The following is a 20,017-nucleotide window of genomic DNA, read 5'->3' as shown; positions in this document are numbered from 1 at the left end:
ATTTGGTTATTCTGGTGGAGAGATAGAGAGAAAATAATAACAATAATAATAATAATAATAATAACAGTCAAATTTGACTCTTATAGGGGATTTGTTAACTCTGTTGAAGATGCTCTGTGGTAGAATTTAGTTGGGGCAAGAATAGATTGAGTTGACATGTTTTGGAAAGACAATAATTAAAAAAAAAAATACCCTCATTTTTTTTTTAAAAAAAAAAAAACAACAAAAAAACTGTGGCAAATTTTTAGGGGACCAAGGGCCCTATAAATTCGTGTCTTGACCGTCATTATAAGAATTGAAGATATAGTATCAATTTTAGGTTTTGCAAAGATTACATATGAATATTACAGGTAATTCAAATTAGAGTTCAATTTAAATGGAAAAACATATGAAAAAAAAAAATTACGGAAAGTTTGTTATGTCGAATGGAATAAGATCGTCTCAATTTCAAATGAAATGGATAGTATCCAGTTAGTGTTTTTTAGAGAGGTAAAATTGTCATTTTAATTTTTTGGACAATTTTACACCTCTAAAATATACTAAATGGATATTATTCATTTCGAATGAAATGGAAATGATCATTTTCCATGTATATGGATGAGAGATATAGTAATAGTGTAACACTCGGGAATTGTCCCCAAGAGGTAGCTCAATCGGCTGGGACCACACTTAATGAAGTGGATGTCACTAGTTCGAATCCCCTCCCCCCTCTTGTGCGGACATGTCAAAAAAAACACCCGGTAATTTTTTTTTTTTTTTTTTTTTGAGTAACACCCGGGAATTTAATGTCTCTTAAGTTCATCTTTAAAAGTCAATGATAATATTGTAAAGATATTATCATTCGAATTATATAGTTGTTTTATAAATTAATGGAACTTTTTTTTTTTGATCATTCGAATTATATAGTTGTTTTATAAATTAATGGAACTTTTTTTAAAAAAAAAAAAAAAATTAATGAAACTTTCAAAACAAAATTCCGAGGTAATAGGACTTAACTATTGAAAATTGGGTCTAACAAAATCCAATTGATTCAAATAAAAGCTCATAGTACTTGTCTTGATATCCTCTACCATATGGTAAGATTTTAAAGAAATCCATTTCTTCAAAAATATGCTATTTCTGTTGGGCGAGTTACTATTCATCCGCCGAAACGACACCTTTTGTCCACTTATTTATTTATAAATTTGATATTGAAAAATATGTTTTTGGACATATATTGAACCATTTTAGTAAGTAAATAAGATATATTTTAGTCCCATGAAGTTAGAATTTAATTCAAAGAAATTCTCAATTTTAGCGTAAAACATGGTGTTTTAAGTCTTTTCTAACTATCGGGCCACCATGTGCAAAATGGGAACATGACCATCTCCTCTTCAAATAGGAACATGATCTTCTCTTGTGCAAATTGAGAAATTCTCAATTTGAGGGGTATATTTGTCTTTTCATTTGTTGAGATGACAAAAACACTCATCCAATATAACTAACTGGATATTCTCAAATTCATTTGAAATAAAGATAATCCTAATTTGTGTAAATAAGCCTTTCGATTCTAGCAAATAAATGAGTTTTCATGTCATCATGTGTTAGTGTGATATTTTTACGAAATCCATAAATGGAAAGAAGACTTTTTGGCTTAATTTACAAAAACTCTAACCTACCCTTGCATGGCTGGTTACCGATCGGGATCCCCAGCAATAGCTGGAGAATTGCCCATAAAAAATGGCTGAAATCCTAGCCATTGAATTTCATCCAATTTTCTAAACACTGCCACATGCCCATTTAATTAAAAAAAAAAAATACTAAAATAATATTAAGTTTTAAAAAGAAAATATAAAACAAAATTAAAAAAAAAAAAGTATGGGGGGTGGCCGGCCACCCCTAGGGTCACCGGCCACCCCATGGCCCTAGGGGGTGGTTCGGCCACCCCCAACAAATCCTTGGGGGTGGCTTCGGCCACCTCCTAGGGCCCCATGGGGTGGTTTGGCCAACCCCCCAAGGCCATGGGGGTGGCCGGAGCCACCCCCAACCGGTCCTTAGGGGTGGCTTCGGGCCAAACCACCAAAAAAAAAAAAAAAGGTTTGGCCTAGGGAGTGGCCGAACCACCCCCTATGGCCATGTGGGTGGCTTCGGCCACCCCCATGTCTCAAATGGGGTGGCCAGCCACCCCATACTTTTTTTTATAATTTTTTATTTTTTATAATTTTGTTTTATATTTTCTTTTTAAAACTTAAATAATATTTTAGTATTTTTTAATTAAAGGGACATGTGGCAAACTATAGACCATTGGATGAAATTCAATGGGTAGAATTTCAGCCATTTTTTATGGACAATTCCCCAACTATTGTTGGGGATCCCGATCCAGCCAGTTACACCCTTGCGGCTTGGCGTTGACTTATTGCTTAAATAAGCATGCTGGCCTCCTCATTCTTTCAGAATTGCAACAGCATGTCTTTTGCATTTAGTTGCTTTAGTTTTCTTTCATTTTTCATGAAGCTTTTCTCTTCTCCTCTCTTGGAACCCATTCAGCCACTTTTCTAGCTTTTTGGTGTGGTTGTGTCTCGTGCCAAGATAGCCTTGCACCACCATAGATTGTTGTGATGTTATAAACATTGGTTATTATTTTTTCATTGATATATATTTTTTTCTTTACTGTTTCACAATACATTCATGAGTTTTATGAGAATGAAAGAAGAAGGAAAATATTTTATGGCCGTTGATCTTTAACATATTTTCTTCTTAAAGGATTTTGACTGTTTGGTCATAAAATCTGGTTTGTTATGATTTGTCATAAAGCATGAGATTTTAACAACAAAAATTTTACGTTATTGACCCTTTGGCATTGGTTTTGTTTTAATGCTCTTACCGTTGGTCATTTATATTTTGTAAAACTCTTCATTTCATTTCCCTATAAATTGAGCTTACCAAGGAGCATCTTGAAATCACTTCTTTTGCTAAAAGAAAAGTACGTACAGTGTGTGAAAAAAAAAAAAAAAAATCAGCCATTAAACTTGTTCCTTTCTTTAGATGTGGCTTCTTGTCTCTCATCTTCTTTGATCAAAGGGTTATTTATTTGATATTTGTTATTTGAAAGTGTGTCCGTAACAAAAGTAGATGCTAAAGTCTAATATTGGGAAGTTGCGTGTTAAAAGATCTGATCGCACTGAGTTATACACTCCGGGAGACACAAAATCAACTTTTAAAGACAATACTCTTACGTGATTCTATAGCTTTGTAATATTTTTCCTTACTTTATTTTTTATTTATTGTATTCTATTTATCTTATTGTTAATTGTTCAAATTAATATTATTTAGCATCAATAAAATTTTTTGCACCATCCATTTAATTTTACAACAATCTTAAAGGTTGATTATGGATGCACAAATTCTTGTTGTTGCTAAAGTTTTTCCAGATGCTACAAAAATTGAACCTTTTGATGGAAATAATTTTAAATGTTGGCAACAAAAGGTTCTTGCAGTTTTAGATTTTACAAAAATTTCTAGTGCTCTAACCGAGCCTAGATCGGATGAGGAATTAAAGAACAATCTAAATAATTAAGAAATTGGGAGATGGCTAATAAGTTATGTGTCAATACTATATTGAATTCTTTATCTAATGAATTGCTTGATGTTTATTACAATTTTACTATTGTTAGAGATTTATGGGATGAATTAGTTGGTAGATATGTGATTGAGGGCACTAGGAAATTTGCGACAAGCAATTTCTTACATTTTCAAATGACCAATGAGAAGAGTATTACTTCTCAAATTCATGAGTTTCATAACATAATGGCCAAATTAGCCAAAGAGGGTGATGGTCTACCCGAAAGTTCTACGACCTAGTGTTTTGTTGAAAAATTACCCGACTCTTGGAAGGAATATAAACTCAATTTCAAACAAAAGAAGACTTTCATGAGTCTTTGACATACCATAGTGCATATTAAATTAGAAGAAAGGAATAGGTCTTTGGAAAAGGTTAACAAAGCTAAGGAAATTATTTCCAAAACTAATTTAGTAGAAGAGAAATCTAGTAGGCTTCCACAGTACTACAAGGAATTTGACCATAAGCCCAAAGGAAAACCTTGGAATAATAAGAAAAGATTCAACACATCTCATTCTCCGATATAAAAGAAAATGGTCAATTGTTTTGCTTGTGGCAAAGTAGGTCATTATGCAGCGGTATGTAATTAAAGGACTACCAACAACTATAAATGATCAATATCAAAAAACAAGGCAAATGTGATGGAAGTAGAAGAGATCATTGCAGTGGTTGTATCCGAAACTCACATGACTACGAAAGTAAAAGGATGGGTGATTGATTCCCAGTCTACTAGGTACATTTGTAGAAATAAAGAAGACTTATCCTCTTACACACCAATAAAGAAAAACACAGAGTGGGTAATTGTTGGAGAGAATAGATCTGTCCCAGTGGTAGGCAAAGGGAAATCTCTCTTAAAGCTAACTTTGGGTAAAACCCTTTCACTTTTCGATGTTCTATATGTTCCTCATTTCCGACACAATCTTGTTTCAGTACACTTGCTTGGTAAAGCAGGACTTAATTAAGGTTTTATTTGATGATGGTATTGTTATCTTAACTAAGCATGATGTGTTTTTTGGTAAAGGATATGAAGATCAAGATCTTTTTGTATAAAATGTTGCTACTACTATTAATGAAAATTCATCTTCTTGTACTTACTTGGTTGATTCTATTAATATTTGACATGGTAGACTTGTACATGTAAATCTTAGGTACATTATGAAAATGAAAGAAATCGGAATTATTAATTCACTAAGTGAAAATAATACAAATAAATGTGAAGTATGTGCTGAGACTAATTGTAGGCACGTCTGCTACCAAATAAAACCTTACCCTTGTACAATAGAAATATATTTAGCTATCCATGTTTTGGTAAATTGGGATAAAGCTTTGTTGATAGGTCTTTCTTTATCTTGAATTGTTGGCCTCCATTTCTTCACTTCAAACTTCATATAAAAATGGATTGATAGGTCCCCCTTCTTACATCAATATTGATCCTATACCAATTTTAAAAATGCCATTTAAAAATATACATATTTGAAGGCCTTTCTTTCAGCTGCAGTCCATTGAAGGGGATCTTTCTTTAACATAACAACAGTTGGAGTTTTCATCTTTCTATATCTTGTATGAACTTTCCATGATATATATATATAAGCAACTTTGGGAAAGGGTTACATGACTCAAAACACCTTAAAATGGGTGGGCTCGCTTCCCTACAATAGACCCAAATGAAAATTATATTGCAAAAAATCCAACCAAATAGTAGTAAATTCTGAAATAAGTCAAAAAATAACCCAATCCTCAAAAAAAAAAAGGGCGGTTCATATAATAAATTTACAGTTTTCCTCTAAATCAATTTATAAAATTGTCCTATATCTCTTAATATGTTAAAAGCATATTTTTATGAATAACACGTAAAAAAAGGGGTGCTTTTTCAATAAAATTTCCCTAGATATTGTTAATGCTTACTGAGAAAAACATATATTTTCTTAGGTGCTTTAGCAATAAATTTCTAGATCCCATTAACCATCTATCTTATCAAGTCCCGGGATTCAACAATCCTTGGATATACTTGGATCCAACTGTGAGGCCCTATTATATAAAGTGTAATGCTACACACACTCTCATTTTCACTCTCATACACCGACTCTAATCATATGAATTTGAGATAAATAATTATTGAATTTTGATCCAACGGTTAGTAAGAGTACCTTTACATTCAACGGTTAGTAAGAGTACCTAAAGGTGAGTGAAAGTAGGAGTTAAAGAATGTGTGTATTGCATTATTCTTATTATAAAATAAAATAAAAAAAGAGCAAGTTAGAAATCTCAAAATTCAAAAGAAGCAAAATGGTTGGAAGGAGCCTTCCTATAGACTAAGAGAGAACATCTCCTGAAAAGGATGCATGTCACAGAACCCTCTAACAAACATGCATCATCAGATTTCTGGTATTCAACTGGTCTTTTCTTTTTTTGCAAGTGCCACCAACTAAAAACTTGAAAGAATGATAACAAATAAAACCAAACTACCAAAATTTGTGAAGTAAATTCGTTATTCGTTTGCAATTACAGAATCAAGAGGGAAAGCTTAGAAAAGAGGTAACTTGGTTAAATTAGAGTTACATAGAAAGGGAGCAAAGACATTATATATTTTATGAAGAACATAACTTATATAGCTGATGACAAACACCAGGAGATCAAGAAGGAAGCAGTATTTCGCCAAAAAGTCTGAAGGTGTCCTGAAAAAATTATCCCATTACTGATTTAGAACACTCATGCCGCTTCAACTTTCTGAGCTTTGTTTGGGCGACCTCTTGCACTATCATTTTCTCTAGAGCGATTATGTTTCCCACCTCTATTGTATTTTCCTCCCCTACAAAGGGCAAGTACAATTTGACAAAATGGGAGAAACATTAAATAGGGACTTTGCAGGTGACAGTGGAAAAATGCAGTAAAAAAGTTTTTGTTCTGATTGATGGTGTGAAAATAGGCCACATGTATACTCAAACTAACCTTCCTCGGTTGCCCTTGTTTTCCCGGTACTTATCTTGATTACCACGGAGGAAGCTCCAATACTCCTTTTCAGCCTCACCTGAAAAGCATACAAGGCAAACCAAGTATCATTCAAAATATGCATAACAAGGTTAAAAAAGTCTAATTGCATTAATATGTATCACAAAATATAAATGTCACTAGTGGCAAACACCAATCTAAATAACCCCCAAACAAAACCCCACGGTAACTGTATCGATGCCAAAATTCAACAAAAATTCAGAATACGTTGCTTCATCTCGTTGAAAAAGGTCAGGAATATACGTTGCCTTTACAGTAGAGGAAGGCATTGCCTTGTTCACTCTCATAAGTTGTCCCATAGGGAAATCTCCCATATATAAATCTGACAAGTCCCAAGAAAAGGAAGGATAGTAGCTAAAATATTGAGCATTGCAAGGAAAATCATGATTTATGAAGCTGCAACTACAATATGGACATCACTATACAAGTATCAACCACATTCAGCTAAGTTAATTGAAGACCTTCAATCGAACTGCTTCTATGTTTTCTCATTGTATACATGTCAACATCAATAGCAAACACCAAGCATGTCACTCCGAGGCATTCAATTCATGAACTCTATTATTTCCCATCCTAACTTTAATAGCAGCTGGACATAGCAGGTTAAACTTGCTAAGTTGATAACTAGGAAAGTTAATAAAGTTCAGTTTATGAACTGTATATTTCCCATACTGAACTTCCATATAACCTCAAAAAATATGAAGAAAAAAGTTTCTGCCTACCAGTTACTGGCTCCAGAACGGCAATGTAATTCTTAACAAGGAGACCCTCTTGTTCGGCGAGGACTGCAGCAGCACGAGCTTTCTGAGCTGCTTCAGGTTCTTCAAACCGAATGTATCCTGAAGGTGCTCCAATCTTGAAATCAATGAACTTCATGGAAAAAAAGCACATACAGATAGAAAGGTCAGAATTAAGCAATAGAAAGCATGGTCCCAATTAATTTGGGACAATAGTGGTGAAAGACCAAGAAAAAGATGAGCAAATTTGCCAACAAGAGCACAGGCCACTTGAGCTGGCATAAGTGTTCACGTTTTACAATCAAAATAGAGATGGAAAAAAGTGAGACAAGAGGGCTCTGAAAGAAATGACATGAAAAGAATGAGGCAAAAAGATAATTTCTCATCCAAGTCTATTTCATTTGGTGTTTTAAATCTTAACTACAAAAAATAGGAAGAGTTCATACCTTGACTGTACCATACTTTTGAAAGACATCCTTCAGATCCTCACGCAAAACAACATTCATGTCATCCATGAAGGAAGCAGCAGTTCGTTTCTCTTCTTTCTCGTCACTCATTTCAGTGGCACCTTCAGAAGACTTCTCTATTTCTTCAGTTTCTTTTTCTTCACCCTCCAAACCATTATTCTGATCAACCTTTTCCTTTCTATCATTTTCAATATTTTCTCCAGGGGTTTCATCTTCATTAATATTTTTTTCAGCCATCTTTTCAGTTACTCTAGTCTCATTTTTTGAGGAATCTAATCCTCCTGTTTTGCAAACAATTTTATCATCATTGGCCGTGTCATTGGTACCATTTTGTTCTGTGGAGCCTCCATCTGACACGCTCTTTAATGTAAATGCAATAATCAAACCTTTTGGGTAGCTGCATCATTAAAATGGATTTAACTAGGTTATCAAACACCTAGGATAGGAAAGATAAATTGGTAAATACATAGTGCAATCAGCTACTTACTTTGGTTCTGCATTTGAGTTATTCTTACGATTTGAACCCCTGACGGAATGAGACTTCTCATATTCTTCTGTCTCTCTTGCTCTATCTATGTCAAAATCCTTCCTGAAATTGGAAACTTCTTTTGTTAGGATACACATGCCAGGATAAAAATACTGCTCCCGCACAAGCATAGACAAAAAGTTCCCATATGACATTGGATGGCAGCATAGAGGATGCTTTTATAGCACCGTAAGCAGTACGCAGAGTACCTGCAGGCTGCTTTTGGATGGTTTTGGTTCCAAGATGATGGTTTAAGTTTTTTAAAGTAGGGATTTTAGGGTTTAAAGGAAATCCAGGTCAGATTGTAGTATTTGAAGATTGGATGAATTTTTGAAAATAAAGAGAAAGGAAGGAAGAACAAAAGGATAAATTTAAACATCGCACCTAAGCATCATACATTGGATAGGATTACATCATATAAACCTCAAGAGCATAATTGCTGCAAAATTGTCATAAAGCTTGTTGTCCAATGAATAGAAAGCTTCACGTCCTTATTTAAAGCTATAATAGGACTTAGAACTCTTATGGACTGACTACCATGCCTAAACTACATAATCATTAGAAACCTCTAAGTAAAAGAACCAACAATATAAGAAAGCCATAATATAACGCAATGGACCAAAAATCTGAAGATTACAGACCTAAAATTAACAAAAAAAATAATAATAACTAAATATAAAACAAAACAAGATTCTCACAGCCTGCATCACAATGTCTAAAATAAATATTAAAGAATCCAAATTGAATCATTAAATCTTTAATAAAAAATACCAATATCTTGCAACATGATTTTTTTCTCAATTAGTTGATAATAAATGTCTTTTTAAGAGCTGAACAAAAGCAACAAATTAAATTGCATGAGATATTGCACTGTTTTTGTTGTTTTCTTCTTTTGGTAAAGAGAATCAAGAACATAAACATCAATAGGGACAATAGCTCTCAGAATTGTCTGTGACAAACGAACACAAACCATTTTATAACACTGAAATTTTTTAAGTGTTTCAATAGGTCTATTGTCCATTAAACAGATAAATTTTAGAAAGAACAGAGAAAAAAAAGAAAAGAAAAAAAGACCAATGCATGAAATTTTTAATCCTATAAAATTCGCATAATAGAACCTCATAGAACTCATTCACAAGCAAAGATAAAATAATTAAGATATTACCACCAACACGCACTCAAACTAAATACTTTTCCCATTTTTCAAAATTTTCCATAAGAAAGTTAATAGAAAGCACAGCTTACTTCGGTTTTAGTTCTAATGTAACACCCCCATAAACCAAGCTTTGCTTCAAAACCTTTTCAGCTTCTTCCTCTGTTGAAAACTCAATCAAAGCAGTACCGCAAAAGAACCTCTTGTCCCCAACATGACGGGGCAGTCTCAAACTATTAACCTGAAACAAGTTAAAAAAACTGATATAGAGAAGCATTTTTCATAAGTATATATAGAGAAGCATGACTAAAGATAGCAGATACCTTTTTAGTATATTAAGGCACAAGATCCAATGCCAACAGACAATTTTAGTAAAAGATTAACATAATTATTAGATTTTTACTAGCACAAAATTCCAAAGAACTAGCATTTGAAACCAGCTTTAAAATAAGCACAGCTTGTTTGCCATAAAATATTTAGAGAGCTCAACTTTGTTTCTGATCACGAGATGTCTCCCTCATCCAAACCTGTACATGTACCCTTTTGAGAAAATCTTATGACATTATCAGATACTTCACCACTTTCTTGGGCTCTATGTTAACTGGATGTCTAATTATCATAGGAAAGTGGATGTCTAACAGATGTAGAGAGCTCAATCTTGTTTTTGATCATGAGATGTGTCTCCCTCATCCAAACCTGTATATGTGCCCTTTCGAGAAAATCTAATGACAGTATCAGATACTTCACCACTTTCTAGGGATCATATGTTAACTGGATGTCTAATTATCATAGGGAAGTGGATGTTTCGCCTATAAATGACAGCAATGACTTTGCTTCCAGTTCCACAAGAAGTTTAGGGAGAAGCGTTTCTAAAAGAAATAGGGAATCTCCCACTTTCTAGGGCTCTTATGTTAACTGGATGTCTAATTATCATAGGGAAGTGGATGATTTTGCCTATAAATGACAGCAATGACCTTGCTTCCATTTTCACAAGAAGTTCAGGAAGAAGCGTTTTTTAAAGAAATATGGGATCTCCCTCTAAAAAGAAGCTTTTTTTTCTTCATAATTTCCCTCTGAAAAGAAGCTTTCATATGCTTGCCCCTGGTTGGTTCTCACCAAAGTTATAGGCGAGAGAGGAGAATATAGCAATTTTCACTTAATCACATACCGAAGGCAGAAGGCAACACTCACTAAGGCTCAATGTTTTGAAATCCTAACCTCCTCCAACCTAGGTCTCCAATCACACTGTTCAATTTAACTAACCATAAAGAGCAGCCTATACCAATCAAATCTCATCGAAATTGTCAACTTAATCGCTGTGAAAATAAAATGAAGCACTTTTGAATCTCAATGGAATTTAGTTAATCTGCTTATAAAATAATGTCAATAATTAACCCAAGCAGGGTAAAAGAAAGTGATTCCAGCAAACTGAATTCAATACAATAGTCAGTATAATTAATTAATTCAGAAGGCAGAGGATCAGCAAAACAGAGTAAATACATTCTCGTGACAGCTAAAAGAACAACAGAACAAGCATGCCTCAGAGTATTGATGCCAAGATACCACGCTACAACCTAAGTTTCTTACTAAAATACAATGAAATGGGGTAATCAATACCTTGGAAAATTGACCAAAGAAATTCTCCAAATCTTCTTGAGTCACATCATACCCAAGTGGTGATGCAGCTATTGTTCTTATGTCTAACTGCTCTATTACATCTTCCGGCTTTGGGAGTTCAGTTGTCCTACCAACCTTTTTCCCTGAAATGCAAAAACCAAATAAAAGAAAAGCATGAAATATGCATCCTCAACATAACCAATACAGAGGTAAGTTACATTCATTTACTTAACCACTGATGCACCTAGAAGTCAGATAGATAAAAAAAAAATAATAATAATAATAACATCAATTAAGTTTGATCCTTTAATTGATTCACAATATTGAATTGTGATAACAAATTCCCGACTCTTTATAATTTCAGGGACAACTAAGTGAAATAGCTGAATCAAGCATAATTTAAACGTAGGTTTCAATGTTCTCAGGCCTCAAATAATATAGACATGAAATTAAATAGATTTTTCCTACACTATCTCATCCAAAAACAGAACATAAACAAAAAGGAAAAGAAAATTTTTCTAATGGTATTTGCCCATCATAGTCAGGTTTACCCAGGGAAATTCACCCAAAATAGAAAGAGAACTAAAATGTCCTTCCAGCTCCTGGAACAGTTAGAAACCTGATTCATCTACGGCAGAAAACTCTACTATACTTTATTCAGCGTTTTTTACTTTTCTCACATTCCAATACGGGGACAATATTGCAAATAATGAAAAATATGATGTATACAAGGGCAATGCGAATGCATTAGAGCACATAGGAATAGCGAGAGCCCAAAACTCACCATCTTCGGAAACTTTTAGAGAAGTAGATTTTTTCAAAGTTTCGGCAACGGCCTTGACTGTATCTTCTGGGACATCATCAGGCTTCACGTTCTCCAAGTTCAGATGACCTCTCATCCGAGTAAAAGAACATATCAAAGCCAAATCCACCACTATACTCACAGTCAAGTTCAACAAAAGGGGATGCAGTGAAACAATATTCAACTAAAATTAAACCATAAACCAAAACCCCAAATCTAAGGAAAGATAGAGAAAAAAAAGTGAGAAAACTGAGCCTCAAAACCAAATATCCGTTAAACTCCATGAAAATATTTCCTGGAATATAGTCAAGCGAAAAGAAAAAGAAAATAATAAAAAAGAACTTTTTAGATTAATACTTCATTCATACTTAAATAGCGATTCTTCAAATTCCTTTGAAGGGGAATAGAAACATGTATTTACACCAAAACATGTTATTTTCTCGGAAAACTTTCCCCACAAAGAATCTACACACACACACATATATATATACGCACACAAACAGAGGGATGGTTTAGAGAGAAAAGCAATAAAATTATTGAAGCGCAAAGGATACTTCCATGTTCGCTTTCGCTGATGGTTTTCTTGAGAAAAGTATCCCTTGGAAGATTGCTGTCGCTGAAGTAGAACTCAACCTGCAACCAGAATTACCGACAACATTAATATTAAAAAAGATCTGTAAAACCGATTACAACTGAAAGAAAGAAAGCGAAACCTAAAGAAAAAATCTCTAATGTTCGACCTGTCGGAGCACTTTTTTAGTTGTTTCCTCGTCCAACGAAGGCGTCGCCATTGTTGTACGGTCAATGTTAGTTAAGAGAGAGAGAGAGAGAGATTGAGAACAAGAGATTTTTGTGTTTAGGGTTTTGGAGGCTAAACTGGGCTTTGCCAGTTCTTTAAGTACTATGCGTGTTTGATTCTTTGAAGTAGTATGATTGGGTTATGTTCCACTACAGTTGAGGTCCTACTGTATTGGAACAGAACTGGGCCAACCTTCTTCCTTTTTTATTTTTAGGGTAAATGCAAACATGGCACGCCGCGTACCCTGCATCAGTGCTCTTTTACTTGTATGTTTCTGAAGCAACTTGGAATTTATAGGCATCTTAGCATCTGTCTTTTATTAATATTATATTTGTTAGAAATTGGGCCGACATAGAGAGAAAGATAGCCCATGTCGCAAAATTAACGGAAGATCATTGGGCCTAGTTAAACTTAGAAAAGGATACACCAACCCGGTTTCACAGATCCAAGCAAAGCAGGAGATCTGAGATCATCTCCAATAGCGCATTGCACATGATCTTGGGTTTAAGTCGTGATATAGCCACAACTTAAACCCAATTTTGACTGAACTTTTAAATTAAATTTTTCTTTCTCTCTCTAGTTTAAGGCTCTCTCTCTCCTACATAGATAGTTTTTTTAAAAAGAAACTTAAGAAAAAAGTTGGGCCAAAATTGGGTTTAAGTTGTGTCATTATCATTTTCCTATCGCCAATATCCCAGATTTTGGGGAATTAATAAAATTTCAATAATTAAGCCTCATTCCCACTAATCATTGAGGACGAATTCAATGATAACATGAAAACACTATAGAGGAAAAGTTTTAACTAGGGAACATTAGAGGTAAAAACTATGTTGTGATTCATGGTTATTGGCTAAAATCGCAATCTACAAGCGGGGTAGCCAGTTGCCCAAAATATATAACCGGCTCCAGTAACCGCTTAGGCTGTTACCGGTTATGTAATAACCGCAAGTTACTGGATGGTAACCGGTTATCCGCACTACTAATCAAGTCTTTAAAAGATTGTGCCTATTTTGGGTATTTGGTCTACCTTTTGAACTTAATTTAGATATTTTAGGCCTTTTAAAAAAAAACTATGGTTTTTTTTTGCCCAATAAGCTAGACTTTGTTGTGGTTGACTAAAAGTGTAAAACTTAAACCCTAGAGTAAAACGACGTCATTTTATTTTTTTAATATATATATATTTCCAACTTCTTTTAGAAGTAGTTGGCTGGTTTTCGATCACCGGTTGGTAGCCAGTTTACACCCCTAGGTAACATGGACTTTTTTGGCCCTCAACTCAAACTCAAAACCAATTACATTCTATTTGCGTTTCTCAATACTATTCTAACTTAAACTTCGGAACTATCCATCGGCGGCACATATCGGTAAGCTCTCGTGATTATGATTTCACTTTCTTGTAATTCGGTGCTCATCACATTTGAAACCTACTCTTCACAGTTTGGCTCCATTTATAGGAACCGACTTTATTTCCAGACAAAAGCCAATATGGTGAATACTCGATCAAGGAGTACTCAAAAACAATAGAAGAGAGACTGTACAATAAGGTGGAGGGGCCCCTAGCGAAGGAGCCTCATATAACACCCTGAGAAATTAATTAACTAGTAATTAACTACTCAATATGCTTCCCCGTTTAATTCTCACAAAGAATAAAACCAATGGATCTCTAAACAGTGAAAACATATAATTTTTCTATTATTCTATCAATATTAATCATTACAACCAGAACATTTACTAAGAATCATTAAATTAATTGAAATTATATTATACATATCATCATTATAAAATATTCAAACTAAACCTTATTACACAAATATGTCTCAAAACTCTAAATCTGCAACATCACCAAAAAGTACTAATTACTATGAACGGTCTTTGAAATCTTACAATGAGTCCTCAGGCATAAACCAGATCCCCATCAGAACACCAAATGACTGCAACTGCCGCGAGGTCCTCCTCGAATCCGACTTTTAAAAGTAGTCCAAATATAAAACAACACATGTTTTATAAGTGGAAAATATACAAACATAAGTCCATGACTTAGTGAGTAATATATACATATGGTGTATATGTTATCATATAGTAAAATCAATTATTTAGCAAAAGTTTGTAAATCACAAGCAATAATACAAATGAAGTTCTCTGCTAAATAAAAAATTAAAAAAAATTAAAAAAAAAAAAGAAGTTGTCATGTTAAAGCATTACAGATGTAGCACATGATATATTAAGTAAGCATGTTAAACATCCATATGGTAAGACCAAGTAGACCAAGTGTTTTTTTCTTTCTACCCCTTCTCTAAACAACCCTAGCCGTCACTACTTGCTGCCTGGGAGAAGGGAAGATATTTAATCTCTTCCCTCCTCTCTCCTCATTTTCTCTTTATGAATCTTTTACCTTTTGTTGTTGCCTCTTATGAGGTTTATGTGTCATCTTGTGCGACTTATCTTGCCCAAAATTTCAACTTCAGCATTGTGGCTCCTCCTCTGTGCTGGTCTTCTTCTCCATCTCACTCTCCGCCTCCTCCTCCGCGTCGGTAGCCGGATTTGTCAAGGTTTTCATATTGGATTTTTTTTTTAAATCTCAATCTACTCTCCTTCGATGGATCCAACCTCCAACGCGCCACTCCACTGCTTCCATCGGCTCTCCATCCTCCTGTAGACACAGGCTGCTCCTCCCCCCGACATCCACGTGTCGGAGTGTGGATCTCATGCTCTTGCGTGTGAACCTCACATGTAGGTCAGCCCCTTCACACTGACCTCCTATGCCATGCCCTCCGCCAAAGTTGTTGATTTTTGTTTTTTTTTTGTTTTGTTTTTTTTTTGCTACTTTTATTGCTTTGTGTCTTTTATCACTTGGTTTCCTATACCGAAATCTGGAGTGTTCTTTCCTTTTCGGATCCTGATGTCTTTATAGTGTCTTTTCTTCTACAGCTTCCTCTTGGTGGTTGGCTTTACCTTGTGGGTGTTTGGGTAGGGTTAAACCCCCTACTTGTTTATTCCGTCTTGGTGCTTAAACCGTTTTTTTTTCGGCCCTTATTAAAAAGACCAAGTCATTTTATGACTCATCTCCTACTTTTCACTTGTATTTCTTGCACTGTAACTTTCATTTTGGGTTTGTTGTTGGAAAGCCCGCACCATTTTCAATGTTTTAATCACGTAACCATTTTCTTATTTGCTTAGGAAAAAAAAACATTCATATTGTCTAATCATGATATTAACCCATTTTCAGCAAGATTAGCGCCATCCCGAAGGATCTGTAATATAATATCGGTGCCCATGTGAAGCACACATATTGTCATCGTTAGTAGCCCAATTGGATTTAAACCCCGGGTGATCCACATCAGTAACGATGCCATAGTTGTGACCCTCATTCGTACATGGTGCGTCGATAAACTATAAAACCATGGATCAAATGTCAATTATAAAAGTAAGCTTCTTTGACCATAGGGTTAACATGTATAATTGTAACGCCCAATGAAAATTAATTAATTGGTAATTGACTCAATGGTTCGTCTCCCAGCCTACATCCCTCACCGGACAAGACTCATGGATCATTATCTTTCCTAAGCGTGAGAATACATCGAATGACTTTTAAACTACAGGAATAGAAAGCAATAACTAAATACCATAAGCATGACCACCAGAATAAAGATAAAAACATTCTATTATAAATAGGTCATCAAATGTATGGTCAAAGACCGATCATCAAAATAACATATTATATCTCCAAATCATTGTTTGAAAATAAGATAACAAGATTAATGCATAAACTTAAATAATGCAAGCATGATTACTATCTCTATCATCTCAGCTTGGATAGTTCCTCCATCTTCCTACATGGACTTCAGCCAAATAGAGTCCATGTCCTAAAAAATGACCTGAATCATGTCTTGCGCAATCACCAAGATCCGGTCTGAAGGTTTCCTCCTTTACGCTAGCTAAACCATACAATTTATACATAATGGGAGGGAAAATAAAAAAGGGCAAGTCCAAAGACTTAGTGAGAGGTAATGCACACAATACCCATGCCATTAGTGATGAACTCTGTTTGATAAAGTATGCAACAATTTGAGTATGCCAGTAATCCATGGATGCAATATAAATATAATACATGCTTATAATCATGAAAAACAGTGATAGTTCAACAGTATGTGTTGTGAGCTTTAAAAGTACTCGCAAGTGCACGAATCATTTGCAATATAACTTTTGCAAGTGCGAGGTTGAATCAATAGGGAATTGTGTTTTTGACAAACAATTTATATCTAAAACTAATTTAATCCTAACCTAGTTCCAAAAGATTTTTGATTTTGAATAAAAGAAAACATAAACGACAAAAAAATAAACAAATAATCAACTAAGAATGTACTAAGAGCCTATTTGGGATTGAGTTTGAAAAATAGAACTTTTAAGTCAAAAAGAACTTTTGGGCAAGAGCTCTTGTTGCACTCTGATTAGATATGGATTAGTATTTTTGCTGTCAATTTTTTTTTTTTTTTTGAAAAAAAATAAATTTTTTAATATATTTTTTTTAAAAATTAATTATATGACACGTGACAACATTTGATTGGTGCTGATATGACATTCCGTTAAGTTTTGAACGGAATTTTAATGGAAGTACCATCTTGATCTTTATGAAAACTACATGGTACCTCTTATAATAAAAATGAAACCCTAAGAAAAAAAAAATAAAGTGTTAAAACCTAAGAGACAAAAAAGTATTTAACCCTTAAAAGAATAACAACAGAAAACCTAAGAGTCGACTCCAATCCCACCAGGGCCACGACTCATAAAAATTTCTATTATCCAAGCCATGCCGTATAAGAGAATTGGAGATAACTGTTGACAATTGGGCCGACATAGAAAGCCAACCTACGTCGCAAAATAAACCAAAGATCATTGGGCCTATTTAAGCCGAAAAAGAATACACCAACCTGGTTTCACGGTGCCAAGCAAAGCAGGGGATTATCTCCAATAGTAGCAAATCAGATTTTAGGAAATAATAAAAATTAAAATCCCAATAGTTAAGCCTCACTCCAAAAAGAGAGCCCCTACTAAGCAGATGGTGCATAAACAAGCCATTTTGTAGCTTCCAATAAGCATGAAACACATCATCATTTTAAGAAAAAATACAACAAATTAAAATGAAAACACAACACCCAATCAAAATAGGAACCAAACAAATCCGGCAAGACCAGCTAAGTCCGGCGAGACACGAGACCCACGGCAGCCAAATCTAGCGAGACCAGCCGGCCAGACCCACGGGTCTGGCGCATGGGTCTAATGGCGAGACCCACGCTGTGGGTCTCACCGGCTGGTTTCATCGGTCGTGACTCGATTCTAATGCCTAAAAATCCAATTCTAATACATTAAAACCCGTTTCTAATGCATCAAAATTCGTTTTTGGATTCAAAACTAAAATCTAGATGTGGATAATTAATCATTTAGGAATTTTATCACCATAAAGCTGGAAAAAATTACTCTCTAGAGTCGGAAAATGTGACTCATGGCGCCAAAGAGAGATCTACGGCCCAGAGAAGAGTGTGACCCAGAGAAGAAGAGAAATAATGAAGAAGAAGCTGGCAGACTGTTGCAAATTTTCGGTGAAGAAGAGAAGAAGAGAGAAGACGAAAGAAGTGAAAATCAAGTGTATTAGGTTGTAAAGTTTTTTTGTGCATTTTTTTGGCTTTATATGATGTGGCTTTATGCTATTGGGTGTTGCAAAACCCACATTTTATGCAGCATCCGCATATGAGGTTTATCCCTCTTACAAATCATTGAGGCCAAAACGGAAGTCTCAATGGTAACATAAAAACACTATAAAAGGAAAGCTTCAACCAGGTAACAAAAACTTTTTTTGGTAACCAATTACATTCTATTTGCTTTCTCGAATATTATTCTGATTTAATCATCACACCTATCCCCTGCCGAAACATACCAACAAGCTCTCTTGCTTATAATTTCCCTTTCTTGCATGTGCAAATTGATTCGTTGCTCATCACATTCAAAAACTACTCTTAACAATATTCATTGTGAGAAGTTTTCTAGTGAATATGGCTGGATTAAAATATCATGTGCTTCGATTTACCTTTTTTTAATTACTTTCTTAAAAAACAAAAGGTATGAGTTTCTTTAATTTATTGCAAGTATTACGATAAAAATGACATAAATAATCAAACACAAAATAAGCTCCCTGCTCTCTTGTGACTGGTGATGCACCCTGGGATGTATAGTTAAAAGTGTAGAGAATTGAAACTCGAGGAAACCAACATCAATCATCAATACTTTTTAATGGAGAGATCTTGCGCATACATAGGCTTAATCAATTCTCTTTTTTTCTTTTAGAGAGTGAAGCTCTCAACCTTAGGGTTTGAGTTTTTTTCCGCCTACCTTGTGAGGTCTCTCTGCTGCCATTTGTGGCTGCTATAGGGGAGGAGGGATCTCTTCCCTCATTCCTCTTTCCCCTTTCTTCCTCCCTTTTGCTCCATTTGTGTGCCTTTTTTTTTTTTTTTTTTTTTTTCCTCTTGGTTGATCATCCACCCTCTGTCACAGCATCTTGCCTCCTCCACAACACCAGCTGCCTTTGCCACCTCGCTGCTTGCCTCCTCCACCGTGTTCCTCATTGGAACTAGCTTGGTTCTTAGATCGAATTTTTCAAAGCTCGATCTACTTTTCTTTGTCAGTCTTGGCCCTCAATGCGCTCGTCCACCTTCTTCTTCGGCCTTCCAGCTTCTCGCCGCTGGTCGTTGCTCCTCCGTCTGACGTCTATGCACCCACGCTTAGATCTCATGCACCCAAGTTGCCTCTTTCCATCCCACTGTCTCACCCACCGTTGGCACTACTATGTTTTGAGACTTTTTTCTTTTTTTTTTTTTTATGAATCTCTGTCGTCGTCTTGTTTGGGCTTTTGTTCTAGTCTTCTGCTCGTGTTGTTGTTTTGTAAGATTGGGACTTTTTTCTTTTGGCTCCAATCCAGTCTCCTTCGATGCTAGTTCGTTTGTTGTGCTTCTTACGATGGTTTGTGTCGGACTATGCGGCCTTTTGTCATATGCTTTTCTTTTGCTAGCAATCCTTTACAGCTGCTCGTCATTTATTTGTAACCTGTTTTCGCTGGTTATTTTATTACTTGTTTTCTGTACCATTTTCTAGACGCTTTAGGGTTGTACCTTTTTATACATATTTCTATTTTGCTTTCTCCTTTCCCGTTCCTGTTTCTGTTCCCCATATTGAATAGGTTAAAAAAAAAAAAACAAATGGAGAGATCTTCTGCATCCAATGTCCGGAAATCTATGACGCTGGCAAGTAAGTAGCACCC

The 20,017-nt window shown here is 35.0% G+C and overlaps 1 protein-coding gene across 1 annotated transcript; it reads right to left on the bottom strand.

Moving 5' to 3' along the window:
- Positions 1–6,050: 6,050 nt before the first annotated feature.
- LA1 (La protein 1) lies at positions 6,051–12,786 on the bottom strand. The gene is made up of 10 exons (XM_059605707.2): positions 12,650–12,786; positions 12,464–12,542; positions 11,892–12,041; positions 11,108–11,250; positions 9,583–9,731; positions 8,299–8,400; positions 7,791–8,208; positions 7,330–7,477; positions 6,548–6,626; positions 6,051–6,407 (listed from the first exon to the last, which is right to left on the bottom strand). The coding sequence occupies exons 1-10, from the start codon at positions 12,698–12,700 to the stop codon at positions 6,308–6,310; spliced, it is 1,419 nt and encodes a 472-aa protein (XP_059461690.2). The 5' UTR covers positions 12,701–12,786; the 3' UTR covers positions 6,051–6,307.
- Positions 12,787–20,017: the final 7,231 nt, after the last annotated feature.

The sequence above is a fragment of the Corylus avellana genome, chromosome 9, assembly GCF_965113065.1.
Source record: "Corylus avellana chromosome 9, dhCorAvel1.hap1.2, whole genome shotgun sequence".
NCBI classification, from domain to species: Eukaryota; Viridiplantae; Streptophyta; class Magnoliopsida; order Fagales; family Betulaceae; genus Corylus; species Corylus avellana.
The sequence above is the reverse complement of the archived record's forward strand: the minus strand, read 5'-3'. Positions and strand labels throughout refer to the sequence as shown.

Coding starts and splice junctions, on each gene's coding strand:
- LA1 (XM_059605707.2), bottom strand. CDS start 12,700: ATGGCGACGCCTTCGTTGGACGAGGAAACAACTAAAAAAGTGCTCCGA. Junction 12,543..12,649: donor CTAAAAAAGTGCTCCGACAG/GTCGAACATTAG, acceptor TTCTGGTTGCAG/GTTGAGTTCTACTTCAGCGA. Junction 6,408..6,547: donor AACAAGGGCAACCGAGGAAG/GTTAGTTTGAGT, acceptor TGCCCTTTGTAG/GGGAGGAAAATACAATAGAG.